This window comes from Engystomops pustulosus, chromosome 6 (assembly GCF_040894005.1).
Source record: "Engystomops pustulosus chromosome 6, aEngPut4.maternal, whole genome shotgun sequence".
Taxonomy (NCBI): Eukaryota; Metazoa; Chordata; class Amphibia; order Anura; family Leptodactylidae; genus Engystomops; species Engystomops pustulosus.
The window spans coordinates 55,090,273-55,117,961 of record NC_092416.1 but is presented as its reverse complement, the minus strand read 5'-3'; the positions used below and the strand labels follow the sequence as shown (position 1 = coordinate 55,117,961).

The window sequence follows — 27,689 nt, the reverse complement described above, 5'->3', positions numbered from 1 at the left end:
CCAAACTTTCAAATCCTAAATACTTTCTGTGTTTAAGTTTCCTGTTTGCTGCTGGGAGCAGCAACTCTTGTGATCCCAAGATGGAGATGGCCTTACCCTGCATCTCCTGTGAACTGGGAGCAGCAACTCTTGTGACCCCAACATGGAGATGGCCTTACCCTGCATCTCCTGACGGCAAATGAGAAACTGTAATAGTATAATATGGGTGACCATATTGAAGAAATGATGTAAACTTTTCTTTTTTTTTCACTTTAATTCTCACAATATAGAGGTTAAGAGACAGACTTTTGGGAATCTAATAGCTATGACCCTCAGTAATATGAAGAATGGGGAAATGAATGTCCCCTTGAATTCTCCCTATGAAAGAATTGTCAGTGTTCTTCCCTAACTTGTGCTCCATTCACATCTGGGGTCTGCAGGTTGGACCGTAATCCGCTATCCTATAGATAGATAAGATAACCCCTTTAAGAGACCAAGAATATTCTTGCTTGTTCTAATATAATATTTTATAATTCTATATTATATATTCTTGCTGATTCTGAACTGTTCTCTTATACAGGTGGTTCTAGCAAAACACGTCTATGAGCAGGTCCTCCAGACTCTCGATAACCTGGTATACAGTGAAGATGTGAACAAACTGTATCAAAGTTCTGCCAGTCCCTCCAGTCCTGTCACACCAGAAAAGCTCCTCAACAAGAGTGCTGAAACCTTCAATGATCAGAGGGAGAGACATGTTTTTGATTCCCACAGTTTTAGGTCTCTCTCCAGCAAATCCGTTTCTACTCATGAGAAAACTCCTTTTACTCAGATTGAAGCAAATTTCCGTATCTCGGAACTGCAGATTCAGCTCAGTGGGGATCTTACTCTCGGCGCCCAAGGTTTAGTGAGTTTGAAGTTTCAAGACTTTGACATCGAGTTTAATAAAGATCACCCGCAGACGCTGGCTATCCAGATTGCATTGCGATCACTTCTCATGGAGGACCTGCTTGAAAAGAACCCAGATTCTAAGTACAAGAACCTTATGGTGTCAAGGGGAGCACCTAAACCCTCCAGCTTGGCCCATAAGGAGTATCTATCGCAGTCTTGCCCTTTGGTGTCTCATGTGGAATATCCAGACATGCCAAGATCTTTACCATCTCACATGGAGGAAGCAACGAATGTGTTTCAGTTATACCAGAGACCATCATGTACTACTCGCAAGAAGCCAAGTGAAGAAATAGATGCGGAGTATCCCCTAACCCCACCACCCTCTCCTACAGCTGAGAGAGCAAAGGCATCCTACATGAAGGACAGTTTTGATGAGTCTTTGGTTCATATCAATGTTTTCTTGGTGGACAGGAAGCATCCAGAATTTTCTTCAAAGTACAAACGCATCAATCGCAGCGTGAATGTGGATTTTAACTGCTTGGATGTGTTGGTCACACTCCAAACGTGGGTGGTGATTTTAGATTTTTTTGGCATTGGATCGACAGCTGATAACCATGCGCTGAAGCCTGAACCTACTGATATGAGACAGTCAATGAGATCGGAGACCAACACAACCACCACGGCTGCTGTCCAGGAACACACAAACACCAAGTTGGATCTTAAGGTATAAAAAGCAACTAATGCCCGGTGCCAAATCCCACAGACGGTGTAAGATGGTAATTTAAGTAAACTTTCTTGTCTTCATAGGTTCATTCACTTTCATTGGTGCTGAAGAAGACATCTAGTGAACTTGCTAAAGCAAGTGTGTCTAAGCTGACCACTCACCTTGAAAATATTGGTGAGGACGAGGTTATAGTAAATATCTGCATTTTCTATGAAGTAACAATTTTGGATAATTCTCCCATGTTCCCCTACCAGGGCCAATTTTAGACAAAGTGGTACCCCGAAACAAAATTATTTTATGAATAGTCACATTCAGTAAGAGGCTCCCTTTAGCCCTGCACAATAATAACACTTTAGAAACATGGTAAGGCTATCTGTAATATGCAACTGTAGGAGAGTTTTCTAGGAGAAAGACAGATGATAGGTAGATTGATGATCGAAGATAAAGATTATATAGATTTACAGATAGATACACAGAGATAGAAGATTGATTGATAGATGGATAGATAGTTGATAGACAAAAAGCTAGATAGATAAATGGTTAGACAAATATATACATAGGGAATAGACAAATTATAGGAGATGGATAATTAGACAGATATGTACAGGAAATTGATAATAAGCATTTTAACCCGGGCATTCAACCAAGGGATTTTAAAAGAGCAATACATCTTCCACCCACAAAAGTCCACAGGGGGCCCTGGGCAAATGCCCAGTTTGCCTCCCCCTCACACCAGCCCTGTCCCCTTTTGATCCTCCTGTATATGCATACATTAATTGACAATAGGGTATTATTATTATTTACGGGGGTTGTCCCTGCATATTCTGCAACTGTATGGTCAGTGCTGCTCGTCTACTGCTCGAATGTCTGCTCACCCGAGCTGTAATCTGTCCTTGGTCATTGCACCGCGACTTGGTGCCAAAGACCTCTATGGGATGGAGTGACCGGTAGTCCACGCCTTAATATGGGAGTGTTCACCATCTCTGGTAATACTGGAGACAGGTGAGCACTGTGCTCAGCAATTTTCAACACCCACCATACTATAGAATGGAGTGTCAGGACACATTCTCCAAAGATGGGTCCCGTTCTTGTGATCGGTGGAGGTCCCAGCAGTTGGACCCTCACCAATCCGATTGTTATAACCTACTAATATGGTACAACCACAAGATTTAGTTTGGGTTTACTAATCAATGTAATAATGTTTTCTTTACCATTCTTACTCTAGAAGGAGACTTGGCCCTGCAGGGGAGCATCGGCAGCCTGTCCTTAAGTGACCTTACTGTACATGGCGAGTTGTACACCGAGCGCTTCACAACTAGCGGAGATGAGGCTCTAATCTTCCAAATTTTCAAGTATGGTTTTAATTTCTTTAAAAGGATATTTACTTTTTTTGCTCCTTTTCGTTCAATGAACTTTATTCTTACTATATTGTAGATATGGGCCTCCTGATCCGGAACTGAAGAGAGAGTATGACATGCGTGTCAGCCTTAGGATGGCCTCGGTGCAGTACGTGCACACTCAGCGCTTCCAGTCTGAAGTTGTTTCCTTCATCCAGCACTTCACGCAATTACAAGACGTTCTGGGCCGGCAGAGGGCGGCTATTCAAGGCCAAACTGTAAGTGGAGTAAATCTGTACAGTTGTTCATTGTGTGAGGGGAGAATGATCCCACTCTAAAAATGACTTCTTTGTGAATGTTAAGGTAAGAGACCAGGCGCAGAGGGCCTCCCGTATCTTGCTGGACATTGAGGCAGGAGCTCCGGTGCTTCTGATACCCGAGAGCTCACGATCTAACAACTTAATTGTTGCCAACCTTGGAAAACTGAAGGTGAAGAACCGCTTTCTGTTTTCAGGAGCCCGGGGGACGTTCTGCTTAAAAGATAAGGTAAGTGAAGCTGCATTAAATATGCAGGAAGTAATGTGGAGAATTAAAAGGGACTTTATATGGAAATAACTATATTGCTGCCCTGGTGAGCATGGTCAGAGGAACGCGCTTTTACTGCAATGCCACCTCCAGGGACATGAAGCATCACGTGGTGCCAGATGCCACATGGCTGGTTTATTGGGTCATTCTGAGAGTAAACCTGCTCTTCAAAGCTGATGATGGCATCCTAGTCTTTTTATTTTATGTTGTGTCCATTGTATGAGAATAATCTTCCTTTTGCTTTGGGAGTATAAGATATTTCTTTTTTTTACTTTTATTTGTTCTAAAGGACCTAATTTTAGATGGGTCTTCATACAAGGATCCTGTGTTATTAAAGGTATAGCATCTACACGAAGGGTTTGAGAGTGTCTTCTTATATCTTATGGAATTCTGCTGGATTATTCACCTAAAATGTGTTTTCACTTTTGCGTATTTAATTTTTTCTGCTTACTTAAAAGGTTATATAAGACGTGGCAATGATTGTACAGAATACATATATATAGTGTACTGTATGTCTAAAGCTGGCTAAATACGATTGAACCTGTGAATGCGGCTCTAATTGTTCTTGAATCCACCTCACCCCATTAGTCTGCAGGAGACCTTGTAATAGGGGAGAGATAGGAACAGGAGGAACTTAAGTGATGATTAGAAACCTCTGTTCACGTATTTCAGCCAGCATTAGATCCCTCAAACTGCTAAATGCTGTGCACACATTTGCGCTTTGTTACGTGTATTGGAACATACTGTACCTAGGTGCTTCCAGTTCTGCTGGACATCAATATACTTGTAGTAGAAAAGACATAACTAAATTGAAAGCAGACACATCTCAGAATTAAATCGAAAAGCATGCCAAATGATACATCTACTTTACTATTTGGTTCGGTACAACCACAGTGATACCAAATTTATATAGGTTTTATTGTGGTTTAATAAATTTTCAAAAATTAAAACCTCCTGTACGAAAAAATACATTTGTTTCGCCATCTTCTGATGTAATAACTTTTGCATACTTCAGTGCACGGAGCTGCACAAGACGTCGTTTTTATTCTAGAGCAGCATCTCTTAAGTTGCCTGGGACTGCAGGAAGATTCAGTGTTTGGTGAACTCTGTCCGTTGGCGATGACCTGAGTGCACACAGAAATGGCTCTGAGTGACACCTCTGGCACCCATGGAATAGGTTTGCACCGCTGCTCTAGGGCAGTAATGGCAAACCATTTAGAGACCAGGTGCCCAAGCTACAATCAAAACCACTTATTTACCAACAAGAGCCAACATGACAATTTAAACAGTAACTTATTGCTCCCTGTTCTTCCATTACATTCAGTCATATCAGCCCCATTGAGTGCACCAATACACTTAAAAGCAGGAGAGTAATTTCAGAGATCATTGTAGCTTCTCTCCAGGATCTCTGTGTACAGGAAGAATCATGGGGCCAGCAAGATGACCTCAAAACATAATTGCTCTGTGCACACCTTCTCACTGCAGGGTGTGTCACCTTATAAGAGCATTGAGAGCAGCATCTCAAGATGTCTGGGACTGCAGGAAGAGTCAAGTCCTGTGTAATTAACTCTGGGTTCCCACAGAAAGGGCTCCGATTGCCTCCTATGGTGCACAGGGAGCAGCGATCTCAATAAAGATGGTGGCACGTGGGCTTTTATAGCACTTTATTGAACACAATACAATAAGAAACTTCAAACATTAGCACCACAGTATTTTAAATGCGGCAGCAGCAATAAAGGGGTTAATGCTCACAGCTGCGGGTTCTAGCACCGATCACGAATATTAGCGGTGGGTGTTTGCTACAATATGAAGCAAACCCCACATCTGTATGATGAGGACTCACCCCATGAGTAAGAGATTAAAGGAAATCCACCAGTTCAAAAAAAAAAAAAAAAAAAACCCTACAAATAGTCACCCCCTCTCCTCTTCATCTTGATCCCGGCTCTGTCCCTTGCTAGTCTTGACATGCTGGGATCACTAAGAAAAGAAACTTAAAATAGCAGCACGGAGCGCAGGGACAAGATGTCCGACGCTCCGGGCTGCTAATTGTGTACACCCTCGCCACCTCCTTCTTCCATTCTGGGAGGTGATGTCACGTGAGAGGCGTGAATTCACACCTCTTGCCACTCCTTGAAATGCTTCTTAAGAATCCACTCTTTCGTTGCCTGGCAGTGTGGGAGAGATTATGCTGAATGACCCAGCCACGTTTCATCTTCAATGCCCTCGCTGGTAGGAGGTTTGCACTCAGAATCTCTGGATACATGACCTCATTCAGTCTTTCATGTACACGGATCAGTCCTCCTGGTCCCTTTGCAGAGAATCAGCCCTCGTCATGATGTTGCCCCCCTCCCCCCATGCGTCACATTAGGTCTGGTGTTGTTTGGATGCAACTCAGCATTTACTCTCCTCCAAATACGACGAGTTGTGTTTCTACCAAACATTTCTTCTTTGTTTTCATCTGACAACATGACATTCTCCCAATACTCGTCTGGAACATTCAAATGTTGTCTAGCAAGCTTCATACAGGCCCGGATTAAGCAGGGGGCACGTCTGGCACTACAGGATCGGAGTCCCTGGAAGCGTGGAGTTTACTGGCGGTAGCCTTTGTTACATTGGTCCCTGCTTTCTGCAGATTAGTCACAGGAGGGGGGACCTTGTGTGGTTCTGAGATGTTTGCTCTCCGATCGAGTCCCTGGTCAAGGGAGATAAACCAGTGGTCTTGCATGGAATAATAAATGCTGTCACCAAAAAGTACAATTTGTTACGCAGAAAATATGCGCTCACACGGCCCTGTACACAGGAAAATTGAAGATGGGGAATAAAGAATGAACGAAAGAAGGATGCAGCCTTAATGGGTTAGAAAAGGCCTGATGACCACCTTTGGGTGGTTTCGTGTTCAAATCCACCTGACGGGGGTCCTCTTTAAAGTAATATGTAGTCAGTGATAGCCATGTCAATTGTGCAACAATTTCAACCTATCCCACCACAAAATGTGCATAGCTGTGGCTGGGATCATGTGATGTGGCAGCACAATGACACCAAGGTGTAAAATGATTCGTGTATCAGGATGTAATCCAAGAATTCCCATAAGTGTGGACTGTAGTTTTTTCTTGCACTATTACTATTTCTTCTTGTATTGTGTGCAGAAACCTTTTCTGGTTACTTCCTGCCTATTTCCTACTCAATGCTATCCTTCACCTCAAAGGGGTTTTCCCACAGACAAAAGTTAGGCCCTATCCACCAGATCAGTTGCTGATCAGTTGGGGTCCCAAGTGCTGAGACCCCCACAGATCATGTAAACAAGGGCTCCGATGGGGTCCCACCTACCTCTGTCAGACCCCTTCGTCGCTCTTCAGACTATTGGAGCAGACGGCCGTGCATGACCGTTCTGCTCCATTTATCTCTATGAAATTGACGGAAATTGCAAAGCGTCATGGCTGGCCGTCTTCCCCATTAGTTTGACAGAGTGACGAGGGGTCCGACGGAGGTACGTGGGACCCCATCGGACCCCTCGTTTTCACTGATCAGCAAGTTGGGTACCTATCCCGTGAATAGGGCCTAACTTTTGTTCTTGGGAAAACCCCTTTACAGCAGTAGACCCACTGCTTATTGCTTGAGAGTGCGGTCACACTATCACAAGCCCAACACAAGCACATGGGGGCGGGCATCGGCTCGATCGCAAATGTGTTCCCATTGAATTGCATTTGATCATCGCAAGCGTTTCACTCGAAGCACATATGCTATCGGGCTAAGGCCCGGCCCCAATGCGTGAGCGTTGTGACCGCACCCTGAGAGTAGCTGCAGTTTTGTAACAAATGCTGGTTACCGGAAAAGACATGCAGGTAAGTTAAAGGCATTAGTCATAGATCTTAGCAGGACATACTCTAGTCTAAAATATGATGACCCCTATTTTACACAGGTGAAGATGTTTCCTCCGTGTCCAAGCTTCTCTGTTCTCTGGTTTTGGTCTGATGAGTTTGCTATGCATGAGTATTTAGTGATCAGACTGCATGCTTTTGACCGTGTCTGTGTGATCCTGTAGTCCTACTTTCTTCCAGCAGTACTTAATACCTTGATCACCTACTGAATACATGGGAACAGATGGAAGAAAGTTTGACTGCTGGAAGGGTTTGTTGTCTGTTACCATGGAGATGTGGTGCTCTGCATAGTGCTGTAGACTCCAAATAGAAAGATTTTAATGAAGACCAGTGATGAAGCTGTTACTTTTTATTTTAGATGCATTGTAACAATACGTTTTATGGATGTAGCTAGAAATGATAACCTTCTGGTTGGGGACAGTAACATTTATGTCAGTAACTATTTGTTTTTTTCTGAATTAGAGTTTGGGCAAATCTTCATCACCAATTGTTACCCCAGAGCACAAACTCAGTTCAAGAAGGAATGACCCTAGAGCAAGTGTTGGCCATGAGCTACTAGAAGGTCTAGTCATGGCTTCACCCTCAAAGTCCAAGAAAGAAACCTCAAGTTGTGAAGCTGAATGTCCTGATGATCCTGGTAAGATCTGTAATGGCATCAGTTCACTCACGGCGGTCATTCCTTGAATGATCTAACAGTATTGTTCAGAGACTTATATCATTTTTACTTTTTCTGTAGATGACCACATCTGCTTGTTAGACTGCATTGTGATTGACCTTCAGGACATGGACATCTTTGCTGCAGAGAGACATCCCAGAGATGTTTCTGATGGTCAGGAGACATTTCGATCATATCTTATGTTTCCATCTTACGTGGTCAGACAGATCGGTGGGAGTCTTCTGACAGAGAGATGCCGCTTGAAGTTACAGCTAGAGAGGAACTTGGATAAGTATGTCCGGGTTTGGAGATGCAGTTAGATAATACCTGATAATTTTGGTTCTGTTCTACAATAGCTATTTTTTTCTTTTCTAGAGAAATCAGCCATTCTGTTCCTGACATGTCCATACATGGCAGTCTCTCCTCAGTACACTGCTCACTTGATCTCAGTAAATACAAATTAATAAAAGGACTGCTGGAGAATAATCTAGGAGAACCAGTTGAGGACTTTATGCGACCATATGACCTGCAGGATCCAAGGATACATGTAAGTGAAATGTGATTTGGAGACATGTTAATGTGGATGTGTGACTCACTAAGGCATCATAACGCCAAAGAAGAACCACAAAACGCTATCAGTGATAGAGTTCAGTTTGGATGATCACTACTTGTTACAAGGGTCTATGTCTATAAGCTAAGCACAAATTGTCCCCTTGCTAGGAACTCTGGCGATTGATATAATGCTGGCAATAGTTACAGCTGATCATTGCAGCCTGGGACTATAGTAAAGCATTCAGAGAGCTTCACAGGAGGTCACTAGGGGTTGTCTGTAAGTCGGGTGTCCTTAAGTAGGGGACCGCCTGTATACTTGAGTATAATCCAACTCTAATATAAGCTAAGACACCAAATTGTACCACAAAAAATGGCAAAACCTATTGACTCAAGTATAAACCTAGGGTGCTAAACGATTTGGTAACAGCCTACACCCAGTATATAGCTATCCAACCACCCGCCCCCCAGTATGTAGCTGGCTAGCCTCCTGCCCTCCCTGTATACAGTTAGAAAGGCTCCTGCCTCCCCCACTGTATAGCTAGCAAGCCTCCTGCACCTAGTATGTGTGTAGGCTAGCCAGCCTACTAGTATATAGCCAGTAGCCCCTTGCCCCAGGATATAACCTGCCATCGCCCCTTAATATAGTCTGCCATATGCCTGCCTGCCCCAATCTCCAGACTACTTATATAGTAGTATTAAGCAAGCCCCCTGCCCCCAGTGTGATATATACACTCACCGGCCACTTTATTAGGTACACCATGCTAGTAACGGGTTGGACCCCCTTTTGCCTTCAGAACTGTCTCAATTCTTCATGGCATAGATTCAACAAGGTGCTGGAAGCATTCCTCAGAGATTTTGGTCCATATTGACATGATGGCATCACACAGTTGCTGCAGATTTGTCGGCTGCACATCCATGATGCGAATCTCCCGTTCCACCACATCCCAAAGATGCTCTATTGGATTGAGATCTGGTGACTGTGGAGGCCATTTGAGTACAGTGACCTCATTGTCATGTACAAGAAACCAGTCTGAGATGATCCCAGCTTTATGACATGGCGCATTATCCTGCTGAAAGTAGCCATCAGATGTTACAGGGTACATTGTGGTCATAAAGGGATGGACATGGTCAGCAACAATACTCAGGTAGGCTGTGGCGTTGCAACGATGCTCAATTGGTACCAAGGGACCCAAAGAGTGCCAAGAAAATATTCCCCACACCATGACACCACCACCACCAGCCTGAACCGTTAATACAAGGCAGGATGGATCCATGCTTTCATGTTGTTGACGCCAAATTCTGACCCTACCATCCCAATGTCGCAGCAGAAATCGAGACTCATCAGACCAGGCAACGTTTTTCCAATCTTCTACTATCCAATTTCGATGAGCTTGTGCAAATTGTAGCCTCAGTTTCCTGTTCTTAGCTGAAAGGAGTGGCACCCGGTGTGGTCTTCTGCTGCTGTAGCCCATCTGCCTCAAAGTTCGCCGTACTGTGCGTTCAGAGATGCTCTTCTGCCTACCTTGGTTGTAACGGGTGTCGATTTGAGTCACTGTTGCCTTTCAATCAGCTCGAACCAGTCTGCCCATTCTCCTCTGACCTCTGGCATCAACAAGGCATTTCCGCCCACAGAACTGCCGCTCACTGGATGTTTTTTCTTTTTCGGACCATTCTCTGTAAACCCTAGAGATGGTTGTGCGTGAAAATCCCAGTAGATCAGCAGTTTCTGAAATACTCAGACCAGCCCTTCTGGCACCAACAACCATGCCACGTTCAAAGCCCTCAAATCACCTTTCTTCCCCATACTAATGCTCGGTTTGAACTGCAGGAGATTGTCTTGACCATGTCTACATGCCTAAATGCACTGAGTTGCCGCCATGTGATTGGCTGATTAGAAATTAAGTGTTAACGAGCAGTTGGACAGGTGTACCTAATAAAGTGGCCGGTGAGTGTATATTATGTAGCTTGCCAGCCTACTAGTATGTAGCCAGAAGCCCCCAACCACAGGATATAGCCTGCAAGCTTCCGTTATATAGTCTGCCAGATTCCTGTCTGCCCCCGGTATATAGCCAGCCCCCACTATATAGCTTGTGCCCCCAGTATGCCCAGCACATTAAAAAAATAAACTTAGTACTCACCTTTCTGACGTCCCCCGCAGGTTCTCTTCTTGATTCCCGTGTGCCTGGCAGCAACTGATCCATGCGTACTGCTGGCTCACAGATAATAATGCCAGCAAGCATGGACCTGTTGCTGCCGGTGCACAGGAATTAAAAAGAGGACCATCAAAACAAGGGGACATCAGGAAGGTAAATATTAAGGCTTTTTTTATTTGGTGAGCATAAGCTGAGTGTTTTTTTTTTTTTTTTTAGCACAAACATTGAGTATATATGGTAGTTTGCTTAAAAAACTGGGTCAAAATTCTGTCAGCTCAACATTATTTTTGGCACACTGACTTTTTGGGGTGTAACCAGGCCCTCTTTTCATATGCCATGCCGTTTTCACCGTTATCAAAATATATTTATATGTATATTTGTTTTACCTACAGACTGTATTAAGCGGGGAGGTTTACACTGGCGTGTCTTTCCTTATTGATATGGTTAATGTCAGCCTGGAACTTCTTGAAGACAAAGGAAAAGATGGAGTTAGCCATTCTCTGGCTCGGTAAGTAATAAAGACGCATTGGGGTAGATTTACTTACCTGGTCCTGTTGCAATCCCACGGTGCATTGTACGGCGAGGATTCGGGTCTGCCTCTATTCACTTAGATTGTGCGCCCGAGTTCCTGCATCCGTTGCTTCTGCGCCGAGGTCCGCCGGAGTTCACCTTCTTCTTCCCGTGTCTGCGTGTCTAAATGTTAAATCTAAATGTCAATTCTAAATGTTAAATCCCGCATGTTGTCTGATTTCTGTCTCGTGCAAGCTGGCGGCGATGCGCCAAAATCCTGGGGCAATTTAGCGCAAAACGAAATTTGTCGAGAAACCCGAAGAAAATGCGCTCCGCGGACCCTTAGTAAATGAGCCCCATTGTCGGGAAGATGTAATATCTTGCGAAATACATATCAGATCGGAAAACTAGAAATACATACGTTTTTAGTTTTACCATCTAATGTGTATTTCGCAAGATATTCAACCGTCCCAACCTTTTTCTTACACCCTGTATATAATATATGGAATTGCAATACCATACACTGTGGACGGATGTTGTGCTGTTCTGAAAAAAAATAGTATCCATGTTTTTCTGACTCCTTACAAGATCTTTAACCACTACTTAAATTTCCTCTTCAACTTTAGGTTTGACTTTAAAAAGTCAAAGCTGCTTTTTGAGAGCTTTTCAAACCAGACTAAATCCATTAACCTGGTCTCCCATTCGATGATGGCCTTTGACACGCGTTACACTGGACACAAGCCAAACACAACCCAAAAGCCAAATGTTTTCAACTGCATTTTGCAACCATCCAAGAGCAACAGCAACCCCGGCTCCTTACAGATCGAATTACATCACAGGTCAGTAGGCAAACACCGTGATCATACACGACTGGTAGACCATGTTTAACGGGAGGTTCTCACATCACAACAGCTGAGAAGAGGAGATTTACCTCATTACTTCGCTGTCACCATTGCGTTTACAAAACACGTGTGTTAAGGTGATGTTAACAAATAGTGTTAACTAGTAAACTCAATGTTGACAGCAATATAAAATCTTCTCATGCTATTTAATTGCGTTTTAATACATACATGTTAACGCTACATGTGAACGCACCCCAGTAAGTTGTAAAATATGTCTTTCCAAAAATGGAGTGTGTTTTGGAAAAGGCAGAGCTAAGAGGCTTTCCCAAGTTTACCACCCTACCTGCTAGTCTTCCAGTGTGATCACTACAATTCACCCCAGTCCCTACTGCAGTGAGGCCGAGCACTTCGAATATAACAAATAAGTTTCTGAGGTGGTGATGCACATTTGTTGGATTTGTGATGCAATCGATGTTTCTGGTTAACACAGCGCAGACCAATGGATGTCAATGCTTTTATTCCATGCCATTATTGTAAACAGATATGAGCCGTTACCTCAATTAAATATTTTTAGGGTGTTACAAAACTTTACTGCAATGTTAATAATCTACCTTAGATTTTTACAGTTTGGAATATATATATACAATTTTGGGTTTAATCCCGCATCATGTCCCTAGGCTTCATGAAAGTCTTTATCCAAGGGAGCTTTCTTACAAGGTAGCCAAGAGGCAGTGTTTTTGTTATCCCATCCTAAAAATTTATTTGCACATTTCCCAGAATTAACCTGTGAAGCATCAGTCTCCACACGTCTGCAAGGCGACCTTAGTTGGCAACGTCTCTGTAAGGAGAGGTCTTGCTTCCCGACCTTAGATTTTCCCATTACCTTGTTCTTAAACCATCTCCCATTTGTCACACTCTGTAGATCCACAAAGGACACCTCCTGCTTCACCGTTGTTCTGAATAACCTTAGAGTGTTCTTGATATTTGACTGGTTGCTGCTAGTACACAAGTTTCTGCAAACACCCAGTGAAACCAAGAAAGTAAACCTCAGCCTCCAACCTCAGGAAGAAAGAAGGAAGAGCTCAGCTGCTGTGCAACCCAAAGCGGTGAAGTCTGGAGTGGTAACAAAAAGGTCTTCTGTACATGTGACTCCTGAGAAGCAGCTGGAAGTGAAGATTAATGTCACCGGTGAGGCCTGTTCTTGTGCAATTCCTGCCATCTCATCTTTATTATAGCATCTTCAGTTACATCAGTCTCTTTAGCAGCAACAGATTCACCAGAAAGCATGTGGCATCTCGGGAGCCAAGAAAGTTTTTGCCCACTTTAAAGAGGGTCTGTCCATATTTTTAGGTACTCTGCATTGTACAGATCCCCTTATATTCCTTGTGGGACTCCAAAAGCATAAACTGACAACTGGTCAGTAGGGTTTACCTCTCCCCAGTATCACATGGCCAGTACATTGTCAGATTGTTCATTCATTTCCAGGAGGAAATGTATTGGAGTGAGTATTGTCAGCAGACAGTGATTGGCTGCTGCTTATATTCAGCTTGTTTCCCCCAGTGATGTCACTGACCTTATAACGACAGTGACATTACTGGGGACCTCTCAGTGCAGGAGGGGCAATATGCATCCCCCATTGCCTTGTAATGCCTCCGCTGAACTTACATGTCCATCAGCAGGAGGGAGCAGAATGGAAAGACGTAGTTCCCCACAGTATACGACATATACTGTACGGACAGAGGCAAAAAGGGTGCATGTAAACGTCTACGGATACGTTAACATAACAGGGAGCCAGGGCTGTGCAGTCAGAGTCAGTAAACATTTTAGTGGAGTCGGAGTCATTGTATAATGGACCAACTCCGTCTCCACAAATATATATATACATAATAAATTAAATGTCTCTTATATTCCTGAACTATGGATTTAGGCCAGAGGTGACAACATTTATTGGTCCAAGGGCTGCATTGTCATACTGATTCACTTTAAGGGGGTTGTAAGAGACCATAAAACAAAAAAAGCATTGGTGGCCGGGAGAGAGCTGCTTAAAAAAATAAACATTTACGTACCTCCGCAGTCCCTCCAAGCGACCTGCGCCTACTGTTTCTCCTGGAATGGGTTTAGCTTCCGGCCGGCCGAGGTTTCCGGGAGCTGAACGCATAGCAGCTTCTGTGCCCATGTTATTTTACAGGGGCATGGACCGGAAAGACGGCAGAGCGGATGTTTATTTTTTTTAAACAGCACCCTCCCTGCCACCAATGGTTTTTATACGGTCTCGGATTCTCTGCTGTTCTCGCAGTCACATCAGTAACCGGCAACTTAGACGTACCAACAACCACAGAACAGCACAAAATGCCAACCCAGAAATGATAAATGCCACAGTACAGCAATAAATATCACCCCCAATAACCAAATACTGCATTAAGAGTATATAATAGTAGTGCAGACCCCAGGGCTTGCACTAAGGGCCTAAGGGCTTGTTCACATGGCCATGTGCTCATGTGACCGGATCCCAGCCGGGATCCCCTCAATAAGCCTGACTCACCGCGCCATGACCGGTAGGGGTCTGTGGGGACTGTGATCTGTTTGCATATCATGAGACCAGGTCACTGTCCCCAGTAGGGCCATAGTCTGTTTATATGTACATATAGAGAGGGTAAAAGTAAAGCACAGAATAGACATATTTAAAAGAAATCTACCATTAAGCATAATAAACCAGGGACACTTACTCATAGATCCGGTCATCGAGACTGGTTATTTTATTATATTTGTTATCCATGGCCTCCTTCCTTCTAAAAGCAACTTATCCTAATGAGCCAAGAGGGTGTGTTACAGCTTTACTGGCTGTTAGACTGTCTCCCCCTCTGCTGCCTCTGGAGAGGGGGAAGTGCTCCTGCACAGTGTAACAGCCCGTGAAGCTGCAGCATGGAGGGGCTCTGGTAACGCACCCAGAGCCCTTCTGTCTCCTTAGCATAATTTTAAAAGTTGATTTTAGAAGGAAGGAGGCCATGATAAGCACATATTACCACAGTCACAGTGCCTGGATCTATGAGAAAGTTTCCCTGATTTATCATGCTTGATTTGATGGTAGATTTCCTTTAGCAGATCTCGGAAGGATTTTATTAACAAATGTGTAAAAATTACAGGAACAGAGTTTGTGGTGGTTGAAGATGCATCATGTGTTGATACAAATGCTATCATTCTTAAGGGGACGACTGTCCTAACTTACAAACCAAAGCTTGTGGATCGGCCATTTTCTGGAAGCTTATTTGGGATAGAGGTAAGTGGTAATCTCACACACTTGAAATTTAAAGGGATTGTCCACTAAAGTCTTATGCTTTGTGGGGAAATTTCTGGCATATAAGTTCAGTTGACCCTGGAGTGGGGTAAATATTAGTTTTCTTTCTTCCATCCCATTTTCTTTTTTCCATATTCATATATCATAGAGTAAAATTATAACCATATTGCTCCATGTCAGTTGTGGGGGCCCTGGAAAAAATACCTACATTGCGTCTGACCTGCTAGAAGATATTTGTTCCCTTTAATTAGATAATAATTGCAGGAACATATTGTTGCAAGAAAATCTTCTAATTTTCAGATTTCTGTGACTGTCACAGGTGTTTTCCTGTCGCTTGGATAATGAACACGACACGGCTCTCTCCATCGTGGATCCCGTTCATGTGCAGATAGAACTGGTTGGAAATTCTACTTACCAGAACAGCTCTGGCCTCATGGATGCCTTTAACACTGAGGATTTCCCTCCAGTTCTAGAGGTAATACAAGAAAAGTCTACTTTCTGTGCCGCCCCCACTATATCACCAGTGCCATGCCTTTCCAAAGTTCATGGGGTACGAGTGTTCAGGGGAACAGGTTCCTAAATCTATGACCCATACACTACAAACCTGTTTCTGCCAGAAGTAAAACTGGGCAGCTAAGATGGCAAGTGCTCAGAAGATAGCATTTCGACAATAAGGCTGCATTTACACGGCTACAGCCAGGCGGGAATATGTCCAGCCCCATGGAGAGGAAGAGGGGTGACCCCTCCCGTCTCCATAGAAATGCATTGGGTAGGGGCCGTAACACAGGGAAAGATAGGACATGTCCTATATTTTCCCCGTGTACGGAGCGGTACAGTGCTGCACGTGTGCACCACCGCATTGTGCCGTGTGGCTATTGCCTTCTATGAGGGACGTATGTATTCCAGCAAGTTTGCGGCCATACATACATCCCCCAATATGGTAGTGTGAATGCAGCCTGAATCTGCTTCTCAGCAACCAGTGGTAAAACCTGACTGTATGACACAAAGGATACAAAGGATTGTAAAAAATATATAAAACATACTTACTTGAATGCTGGAGACTAGATTGTTTGGTGGTAAAGTACATTTCCTTTCTTTGTGGTATAGAGGAGTGGTGAGATCAACCTACCGGCCTTCATGTTTGACATTTAAGAGAAGAGCAAGATCCCTGTATTTTTTTAAATATTTTTAGGCTGCTGGAGTTTTTTTTTTGTTTTTTTTTTAAACGTTTGCTCCCCTATTGGAACCCTCATTGTAAGAACATTCTATTTATAAATGCAAAAAATATAATACGGTACTTTTCTACATGAAACACAACACAGATCCTAACTTACAAATGTACAATTAGATGAGGACACTATTTCTCTCCTTTCTATCCATGGGGATAAATCAGTATGTGTTTGGGGAGATATCCCCTTTGTATACAGCAGATGTAAAGATGATTGATTACAAAGCCGAATCTGTACATGACTTTTGCCTCCATTGAGTAGTAAAATCTGTATCTTGTTTTTAAATAAAATTTCTGTCTTGCGTCATCAGATTCAGTTACAGACTCTGGACATCAGATTATCCTACAATGATGTGCAGTTGTTCCTGGCAATTGCAAAATCCATTCCTGGGCAGACCAGCAGCAATGCCTCGAATCCTGAAGTCTCTGACGTCTCTACGTGTGTTCAAGGCAGCACTAAAGACACTGAAGTTCTAAGTGTGAAAGAAGCCCACAGACATGTGATGGACCCTCTTCTTGGTGAGACCTTGTGTAGGGTTGGTCTTAGAGCAGATGAATGATCAGGCAATAGATCTATAGTGTTTACCAGGTAAATATCACACCATAGGTTTGTCTTTCTCTAGAAAACCAACTTTCCCGCTTGCAGGAGCTGGGGTTTGCTGTAGAGGATTGTCGGAAATCCTTACTGGCTACTCAAGGTAAAGCATTGTGATGAGTTCCTTCAGAACATCTTGCTTTGGCCCTTGAAAATGTCGCTGGATAATGGTCCCACAGGAAGGTGATGTACAGGAAAGACACCTTTCTGCTACTACAACCTCCACTGATATTTTATTTGAATTTTATTTTTGGGGGAAGAATATTTTTTTATATCTTTATAACATTAATACTTTATTCATGTCTTGATAAGATAATATGCGTCTGCTATGTGACAACACATCCTAAAATTTTTCTTTTCCATCCTTATAAGGTCAGCTTAACAAGGCTGCTACTTGGTTATTTAAGAATGCAGAGCCCCTAAAACCTAAGAGCAGCAGTGGCCCTGGAGGTGTTCGCTGGATCTCTGGCCTGGAGCTGAAGGCAGAAAATGTCTGTATCTGTTTCATTGATGACTGTATGGACTGCGATGTCCCCCTGGCAGAGATCACCTTTTCACGTCAGTATATTTTAGCGTCACATTATTTCTCGAGGGTTGGTAATGGAGAGATGAACTGAGTGATTACAAGTTGCTCATTCCAGCACATAGAATCTAAAACTATGGTTAGAAATCATTGCTCTTATCCCTAAATGATTTCTTTCTATGGCTGCAATGTTTGTAAACTTACATGCAACAATGCAAAACCTGATGTGAGTCCAATGACAGTAAGTGCATAGTAAATGTTCCTGATTGACAGCTCTCACAGGTGATACACTGCCTTGCTGGTGTGTGAAACATTAAAACATTGAGCTCTGTTACATCATTGGGCACTTCAGGTCATGTGACCGGGGTGATGTCATCTCAAGTCCTGTTACATTTGCAAGTCTAGCCCATATATGCGTCTGATCACGTGAAATCACAGATGGAGGTGTAGCAGTCCATTGAGGCTGCTGTGATTTCATGTGATCATCAGATACATTGGGTAGAAAATGTAACAGGACCTTAGATGACATCACCCTGGTCACATGACATGCTGGGAAGAGCCATGGGGACGTCTAGCTGGGATAGGCTGGCAGAGCAGGACACGTCCCCTCTGATGCCAGGCAATAAAACAAAGTTGTTTTATGGGGATGTAAGGGAAACCTTTTTTAAAAAAAAGAAGGGTGACATTTAGTTAATAGGGCTCTGTGGGAACCTGCCAGCAGCTGTATTTGAGACAATGTTGTGAAAGGTTCCCTTTAATGTAAATAAAATTAGTATTACTATTAATATTTAGTATTCTTATTTTTTCTTTTTTACAGGACTGAACTTTTTCCAACATTTGGTGTCCAATCCTGATGGATCTGCTGAATTCACACTCTCAGGGGATTACTATAATCGTGAACTATCAGGTATTGTGCTGTGTTTCTATGTTTAGGGTTACAGTATGCTATGGAAAGTACAGTTTTTCTATCATTCTGGTTCTGATTCATTCAAGGTTGGGAACCGTTTGTTGAGCCATGGCCATGTGCAATTTCCTGGCAGCAGCAAGAAGCGAGCCGACTCCATCCCTCTCGTCTGAAGATTGATATGAAGGCTAAACAGCGACTGGACATCAACATCACCTCTGTGTTGATGGGTGAGTCCAATGTCTAGGCCATGTGTATTTTTGAAAACTCGCATTAGGACATCAATGTAACAATACTATATATCTTCGTATAATAGAGCTAAGGGGTCCGGTCGTGTGAAGAAGGGTTTAGAGTTGACCTCAAAACCTGCCTTGTCTTTTCTTTACACATAGTGTCATTTCATTGTAAAGGAGGCACAGATGGAATTTCCTCCCTGAATTCTTTGTGTTTTTTGTAGCTTTTTATACTTTGTTCATTGCAGTTTCTTTATGTTTTTAGAACAATATGTGAACACAAAAGAGTCTTGGATGGCTGACTACTGTAAACTGGAGAAAGAGGCTACCGTAGAAACTGGAAATGAGGAGTGGATGGGTTCTTCTGTGGACCCTCCATGTATCGGACCAAGTGAGTAAATGATAATATAAAGATAAAAATGAATAGCAGTATATTGAGTAGAAATGGAATAAATACATACTGGTAGGTTGAGAGATTGTGAGCCCCAATGGGGACAGGAGCCGATTTGGCGAGTTCTGTGTAGCCCTGCATAATCTGTGTGCACTATATAATAAAGGAATTATTATTAGATGGCATACACCACCAACCATGGGTAGCTACAGCAGTATACCATAGGGATATGTTTACAGGGACAATTTTGGCACAAATCTCTCAGAAGAAAAATTAATGCAAAAATCACCCTTCCTATTGAAACCAGAGGGAGGTTAGCAAGTCTAGTAGCACAATATTTTCACAAAATAATTTTAAAATTATAGGGAAGTGAAAATCTGCTTAAAAATTTGCGTCAAATACCACTTGAACAGTGAAGATTTAACCACAAATTCAATAAAGGTTTTCTCTACTTCAAGGTTTTTTTTCCAACTAGGGGGTTTTCCCATAATTAACAGAATAGCGGATAAATTTTGGTTCGTAGGAGGTCGTAGTAGTAGTAGGCGTAATGTCCTGGAGTTGGGTGTGTTGCATAGACAACTATGGGAGACTTAAAGGGGTTATCCGGGTGTTAAAAATTACTTAGGGCTGGGGAGGGCTAGGGACGGATGGGAGGAGCCGGCCACCCTGTGCACGGCTTCTGTGCCCCCTGTAAACAAACAGGGGCACGGATCAAACGGTCCGCGGTGTGGGACAGAGGAGGTAAGTACATGTTTATTATTTTTACATGGCCCGCCCCAGCCAGGCCATAGGTAATTTTTAACACCCGGATAACCCCTTTAAAGGAACACATCAGTCAAAGCTGATTCTTTGAATTATACCCTGTGCAGGTCCTGAAGGGGAGGAGCTAGGTTTTAGGAATACAATGAAAATAAATCAAAAAAGATGCCCGCCACCATCTATTATTCTATGAATTAGCTTTGACTGGAATGGTGGTCCGAGCAGAAAGACCGGATAACTTCTCCTTTGGAAAAAGAATATGTGTGGATCATGCGGAAAATCCATTTATGGGTATATCTAGTGGATGTGCTAAACATACCCCCACTTGTTGATCAAATTGGAATCTCTCACACTTGGTTCACTATTGTAGATCTCTGCTGGATGCTACATTCATGCAGATATTGAATATATATATATAAGATATTCAAGGGTCTGATTGTTTTCCTATGGATTTCCTATGTTCATGAGAACAGCAGTCCTGAGAACTGAGCAAATGCCACCATTTATTCATCTCTGTTGGACTGAAGGTGATAACAAAGAGCTGTGTTCCCCACTCTTATGGAGATGAATAGAGAGCTACCATTGCCCCATCACATGTGGGACGCAGTTTTCATCATCACTGGGACTCCAACTGCTGGAAACTTATCATTTATCCCCTATCCTAAATTGATTTGCAGTATGAACCCTGTAAGTAATGCTAATACCCTCTAAGTGTACTACCAAACCTATGGAGAAGGGTTTTGTAACTTCTTGGGTAATAATCAAAACTTTTCTATCGAAAAGGTGGAGACATAGAAGTCATAGAAGACTTGTACATATAGTCAGGATTTCTTGATCAGTTCTCTCTATATATTGTGTTTCCTTCCTAACCTGTGTGCAGTGTCTGTGCGTTTCTCTCCACTGTTTTCCTTGCACCCACTTTTTATTCTAACTTTACCTTTCCTGTCTGCCAGGCCTTCCTCTATCCTACCTTAGAACTAGAAGCACAGCCAGTCTGACTAACCTAGAACATCAGGTCTATGCTAGAGGTACAGTACTAAAAACATAGGGGGACATATATGAAAGTGGCTTTAAGTTATTTTACTACTGCCTCATCAAGACCACTCTTTCCAGTGCAAGCTATGAGCGTGTCTATGGGTATAAAGTGTGGTCCCCACTTCTGGCTCGCAGGTCAAGCTTTTGCAGAGTCATCATTTTTAAATGGAACCTGTCACCACATTTTCACATATAAAGCCAGAGGCAGGTTCCTATAGAACCTCATTAACTGACACACTTCTTTTAGCTAAACATTGTTTCCCTTACATCCCCATAAATCAACTTTATCTTATATTACATAGCATCAGAAAAAGCTTGTTCATCTTGGCTGGCCCCTCCTATCTACTTCTTCTTTGTCCCAACTCTTATAAGCATGTCATTTGACCAAAGTGACTTTCTCACAGGTCCTTTAGCCTCCTAACATTAGAAAACTGTACACCATGTATATATCTGATCACATGAAATCACAGCAGCTTCCATGGACTTAAACTCCTCCCCATCCTCCATGGAGGCTGCTGTGATTTCAGGTGATCAGATACATACATGGGTTACATGTTGCAGATATGACAGGACTTTTGATGATGTCATCCTGGTCACATGACTTTACGTGCCCAATGATGAAAGCAAATCTCTCCATACAGCAGAATGTCTTAGCCTGTCAATCTGGAACAAAGAGGCTGGGCAATGCAAGTAAATTTTAATATACATGGCTCAATTAGAGTGAATCACTCATATACATTGAGCTGCATATAGGTTTACAAACAAATTTTTTTAACATTGGAGTCATGATAAGGGCAATGCTTTATAATCATAGTTTTTAATGAAGCCTTTATTTTGGGTGGGTTAATCTCATGGCATCAAGCCATCCAATCCCCACTTTGATCTCACTTTCATGTATGTCCCCTTTACTGTAGTTTTGCTAAAGGCAGAATTTTCAGATTCTCTTTTGACAGTGCTTAACTATACCACTGTATCTTTACATGAATGGTAAACCTTTTCTTGATAATATGTATGTCTTTTTTTCTGCAGTGGAAATGAAGACCGCAAAGCGCAGGCAGCCATTTATACCATTTGCTCTCAGGAATCACACAGGCTGCACTCTGTGGTTTGCCACTTTAACTACAACACCCACCAGGTAACTAGTACTGTCAGGGCTTAGCTTGTCAGACGGTGGAGGGGTAGCAGCAGGACTGTAAAATATTTATATTACAGGATTGTAGCTGGACATTGTGCATATGTGTGCAGGATCTCTTCTCTGTACAGCTGCATAGCCCTCCCACCCTTCTGTAGCAGCTTCTATTATAACATAATAATAATAATACATAGATAAAATGTTAAAAGTATACATGAACATTTACACACAAACATCCCTTTAATTAAAAAAAAAAAACCTACACTATTGCTGTCACTATGTCTGTGATGCAAACTTGACCCTTCTCCTGATTTCAGAGGGTGCATTTTCTATCTTTGGTAAAGGACACTGGTACTGTTCACTTGTCATGTCTTTATTCATTTCTGTCTTGGCACCCAAGATGTAGTACCGAAACTCAACACATGATGTCGCTAGAGGTGATATAATAACTTGTAAAGGGGCTTATTTACTAAGGGTCCCGTGGCTGCACTTCTGTCGGGTTTTCTGCCATTTTCAGGGATTGCGCCGCTGGGACAGGGATTTTGTCGCACGCGATCGGATTTTGGCGCATCGGCACTGGCTTTCATGCGACAGATATCAGGGGGGCGGGCCACCGGACGATCCAACTGATTCGGACAGAGCTGGGGATTTAACTTTAAAATTGTGTCGCAAGCCATGCACTTACATGCATCGGGAAGAAGATGGTGAACTCTGGCGGACCTGGTCGAGGAAGTGACACATGCAGCATATTGGGCGCAGAGTGCATAATCGTCGGACACTCCGGATCAGGGAACGCACAGGACCGGCTACGTAAATGCGCCCCAATGTCTTTGTACTGGACAGATAGTATACACAAAATGAGAATCATAAAAAAAACTAAAAAAACTATTGAGGGCAATGATGATTGATCACAACGGTCATTGAAACTTATAAATGGCGTCTCAAAATACACAAACACTCTAAACTTGTACTGCTTGTATCTTTTCTTTGCTACAGGGCTGCATTGTCACATAGTGGGAGCCCTGAAGTTGTTTCAGATGGGGACAGACATTTCCTGGATGAAGCTCACAATGTGAGTCAGTGGAGAGAGGTGCCCCCAGGAGAAGAGATACCATTTGAATTTGAGACAAGAGAAAAGCTAAGACACAGGTATGTTCACTGTAATAGACCAGCATTATTGAAATGCTGTTTTAAGAGTAACTTTCCTCAAGGAATGATGGTTCTTGTGCCCTTTTATTATGTTCCTTTTAGTCAGACTGGAAATGTGTGACTGGCACAGCGGACAGAGTCTACTAAAGGGAAAAATGCTGTTCAAAATCAGAATGTGGCTCCCCTCTGCCAGGGCTCATTCAGCTTACATCCTTTCATATTTACAATACTGAACAGCTAAGTTACTGCAGACTTTACTTATTGGCTGTGAATTATTCCTGTAGTAGTGGATCAGAAAAGCTTTAGGTCTTCTGTTGGACATGGAAATGAAGGAAGAGTAAAACTATTGTAGGCTGAGGGTGATGCCACACATGGCGTTTTTGGTCCATTTTTGACTGTTTTCCATGCATTTGGCTGTTTACAACCTGTTTATCTATTAAGATAATTGGGAAAAATGGTCAAAAACTGATGCTTTTTAAAACTGACAGAAAACGCATGCTTAAAAACTGATTAAAAACGCCATGTGTGTCATCACCCTCAGTCCGTTCTTGGTGCGTTTTTAAACGCACTGAAATGCATGCATTTTTTGCATGTTTCCCATGGGTTTGGCTGGTTTGAATCCATTATTCCTCATTTGTGGAAGCTTAAGGAGCTGTGAAAACTTTAATACAGCTGCTTACACTTTCAGCAATGAAAAAAACTGATTCAAACCAGCCAAACTCATGGTAAACATGCAAAAACGCATGCATTTCAATGTGTTTAGAAACGCACCAAGAATGCACTGTGTGACTGCAACCTTGGGAAGGTAATAATAACATCCTGGTGGTTTTGAGCAACGATGGAGAACAATAGAACATGCCGGATCCATTAGGTAAGTGAAGGGATACTTCATAACATCTGTGGTGGTTTAGGACAAGGAATGGGCCAATTAATGCATCAATGGTTGTGCATCAACTACATTCATGATTTCATCACTGGTGCTCTATAGGGTGTTATAAACATCCACTATATTAAGGCTATGCAATTGGGTCATCTGTATGGGGCACTGTCTGCGGAAAGTGTGGGGAGATGGATAAAGTGGACCTCTCCCTCCTCCTAGACCCCCATGCAGCTTGGTTAATGCATTGGTCTTCTGTGTTGTTGTACTTCCTTTCTTACTGACCCAGCACCTCCTTGCAGGCACACTCATGACTTACGGATCCACCAGCTACAGGTGCGGGTCAGTGGCTGGGAACAAGTCAGTCCAGTGTCTGTGGACAAAGTCGGGATATTTTTCCGCTATGCAGCTCCTGATAAGAACACGTCATCATCATCAGTAAGACACTCTAAATTTTTATTACTATAATCTGTGTGTGTTCATCTGCAATTTTACATGCAAAAACATCATAAAAAAGCTAAATGATTCCTTGGATGATCTTGGACAATTTTTTAAAAAAATTGATAAGATGTTTTCCTCCCTATGAAAATGTTTATATGTTGTCTGTTTTATTTTACAGGTTGGGAGTCCAATAAGCAGAACTAACATAATCCATCCTCAGGTTTATGTAAGTTGAAGTTCTTTGCTTTTCCCTTAAGTATGTAGAAATTTGACAATGAAAAATATAATGATGATAAAGGACCTTCCACAGTCCATATACATTCTTTTTGTATTATGACATTTATGAGAAAATTCCTAGAACAAGATTAGACATTAATACATCACGTACTCTTGTGTGGTTGTTAGACGGGTATTATGAGACCTTATTCTCAAGATAGGCGAGTCCTGGATCTTTTGGTCCCCTATGTCCTATACACTGGATTTACCATAAATTTCCAAAATAGCAATGATTGAGACATTAGAGATCCCTTCTATGTCATAGCTCCAGTCCTACTACAGAGGCTCCACATTGGTACAGATCCGGTGCCTAAAGGAATGCAGTTACTAAAGACTCTTCTTTAGCGACTTACATTTTGATTGAGTCTCAGCCCGCCTGTCCTTATGGCTGATATGTTTTTTATTAATCCACTTTTCTATCTGTTTTGCAGTTCTCAGCATTGCCTCCAGTGCGCGTTGTGTTTGCCGTCACCATGGAGGGCAGTGCACGCAAGGTGGTCACTGTCCGATCATCTCTGATTGTAAAAAACAAGCTTGAAATCCCTATGGAGCTTCGGCTGGACAGCCCATCAGCCCCAGACAGTAAGTAGTGAAGTCTGGAACATGCCCTAATTTGTTTTTGTTGTGTCATGATCTACCGTTGTGTATTTGTAGAGCCGGTGATTCTTCCTGCTGTGATGCCCGGTGATTCATTTGCAATTCCATTACATCTCACTTCTTGGAGACTCCAGGCCCGACCCCGAGGGATGGGAGTGTTCTTCTGTAAAACACCGATCCACTGGACTAACGTTACAAAGACAGGGGAAATATCAAGCAGTAAACGTGAATGTCACTCCATGGATACAGAGAACTGCAGATATTTCAGGTGATAAGAAGTAGGGCTTATTACATGGACGTGGGTCCCTAGTTTCCATTAGGACCCCTTCATGCTGTTGTTTTCGTCCAGACCGTGTGTCAGCCTTATTTCCCATGTGATCAATTCTCAATACCTACAGCATCATAGGCATTTATGATCTTGTCTGTTCCAGTCTGAACTAATACTGGATACTCCTAGCATCAGGGGAGCAGTAGTTCTGGAGCACATCACATAATAAAACATTTTGCTGCAGTAAGTTCCGGTGGTGGTTGGGCAGCCTGCACACAGGATGTGTTTCCCAACCAAAATATGCACATCTGAGCGCGTCCCTACTAATAAAGACATTATGTATCACTAACTAGATCTTCCTTCCTTCAATTTCTCATTTTGTAGGTTCTGCGTGGCACTGAGGAAAGAAAACTATCCAGATTACATGCCATCAAATATCTTTTCTGACAGCGCTAAGCAAATCTACAGACAGCCGGGTCATTCTATCTTCCTGCTGCCCACGGTGGTCATCTGCAACCTTCTGCCATGTGAGCTGCACTTTTACGTCAAAGGTTCACCTCTTAAAGGAACGTTAAAATCTGGGAAAGAGTTGGCCCTGCACACGGCTGATACATCTCAGAACTTTGAACTTGGTGAGTTTTCTTTCTGCAAAGGCTTGGCGAATAGGGTCATACCATGAAATAAAAGCTTGTGATCTGAATCGGTGACTAACGTCTCTAGGATCACGTTCAAATGGTGCTATTTACTGTAGTAGTTTGCTTCATTCATAAACCAAAACCAGGAGTACAAACCATATAAGTAATTACAACTTTATACAACAGTGATCTCACCCATTTTGTAAGAATAGCACTGATAGGTTAATTGGTGTGGGTCCAAGTAGCCGGGATTGACTCCCTCCGGATCAACGCTATAGGATGAAGTTGGTGGACGCAAGTTAACAAAACTGTTAACAAAAATGTATAGAGGGGGAATTTGTAGACAATAAAGTCATGTTATGTCATGCAACTTAAGTGCTTATTAAAACGGGTTGTCCTGGAATACCGGGCCCTCCCCCACCATTATTTAGAAATAATAAAGAATATAAAGGATTATACCTACCTGCCCCCCACCTGCATACTTGATACAACCAGCGCTAATCTAAGACAGGTAGGGAGTTAAATTGTACGCCTGTGCAGCCCACAGATATATCAGAAAGAGGTGCAGTAAACAGAAATATTTTAATAAAATATAGATATAAAAAAAAGAAAAGGCTGGTAGCACCGGAGGGATGGGACCTTCATTGTGCTGGCGTACATTAAATGTCCCACTCTTGTTTGTATGCAGAGGCTCCTACAGCCTAAAACTGCTGCTGTAGCAGACATTTGGTGGTAGGTGCTGCCTATACAGAGACTGGTAGCACAGCTGAACAGGAGCATGGAGAGAGGTGAGTATATGCTCTTTATTATTTTTTAGAGCCCCCACATCCATATATATATAAAAATGTTATATTCTCAGACAAACCCTTTAATGCTGAAGTCTCTCTAGTGGGATAGGAAAGAACCTGTGGAAACTGTGCTCATGGCTAGGGTGCAGCTCATGACAGACAATAGTGACTACTTATCACGACTTGTGGTGTTGCTTATGTCTTTACACTGTCTCTCACATCATATCTTTCAACAGGAATTGCTGTGGAAAATTTTCAACACTGCAAAGAGCTGCTGATCCCTCCTGGTACTCAGAACTATATGGTTAGGATGCGACTTTATGATGCCAACAAGAGACAGCTGAACCTCACTATACGCATCATGTGTAGGGCAGAGGGATCCTTAAAGATATTCATTTCAGCTCCTTATTGGCTGATTAATAAAACAGGTTAGTAATTGGTTTAGAAAATGGATCATTGA

At 42.6% G+C, this 27,689-nt stretch overlaps 1 protein-coding gene across 2 annotated transcripts in view; it reads left to right on the top strand.

Annotated features, from left to right (window-relative positions):
- VPS13D (vacuolar protein sorting 13 homolog D) overlaps positions 1-27,689 on the top strand; it is a 134,391-nt gene that overhangs the window by 26,372 nt on the left and 80,330 nt on the right. Inside the window, exons 21-48 of one of the 2 annotated variants that reach the window (XM_072156175.1) lie at positions 560-1,591; positions 1,675-1,765; positions 2,817-2,943; positions 3,026-3,206; positions 3,292-3,474; positions 7,854-8,028; positions 8,128-8,338; positions 8,422-8,593; positions 11,144-11,259; positions 11,888-12,100; positions 13,026-13,291; positions 15,247-15,380; positions 15,718-15,873; positions 16,938-17,145; positions 17,250-17,324; positions 17,594-17,779; positions 18,562-18,651; positions 18,738-18,878; positions 19,147-19,272; positions 20,985-21,059; positions 22,096-22,201; positions 23,195-23,347; positions 24,527-24,662; positions 24,844-24,891; positions 25,373-25,523; positions 25,596-25,806; positions 26,191-26,438; positions 27,466-27,657. In XM_072156175.1, coding sequence (XP_072012276.1) covers positions 560-1,591; positions 1,675-1,765; positions 2,817-2,943; positions 3,026-3,206; positions 3,292-3,474; positions 7,854-8,028; positions 8,128-8,338; positions 8,422-8,593; positions 11,144-11,259; positions 11,888-12,100; positions 13,026-13,291; positions 15,247-15,380; positions 15,718-15,873; positions 16,938-17,145; positions 17,250-17,324; positions 17,594-17,779; positions 18,562-18,651; positions 18,738-18,878; positions 19,147-19,272; positions 20,985-21,059; positions 22,096-22,201; positions 23,195-23,347; positions 24,527-24,662; positions 24,844-24,891; positions 25,373-25,523; positions 25,596-25,806; positions 26,191-26,438; positions 27,466-27,657 — 5,203 coding nt within the window. The remainder of the gene's footprint in view (positions 1-559; positions 1,592-1,674; positions 1,766-2,816; positions 2,944-3,025; positions 3,207-3,291; positions 3,475-7,853; positions 8,029-8,127; positions 8,339-8,421; positions 8,594-11,143; positions 11,260-11,887; positions 12,101-13,025; positions 13,292-15,246; positions 15,381-15,717; positions 15,874-16,937; positions 17,146-17,249; positions 17,325-17,593; positions 17,780-18,561; positions 18,652-18,737; positions 18,879-19,146; positions 19,273-20,984; positions 21,060-22,095; positions 22,202-23,194; positions 23,348-24,526; positions 24,663-24,843; positions 24,892-25,372; positions 25,524-25,595; positions 25,807-26,190; positions 26,439-27,465; positions 27,658-27,689) is intronic. The other variant, XM_072156176.1, reaches the window with a different exon arrangement.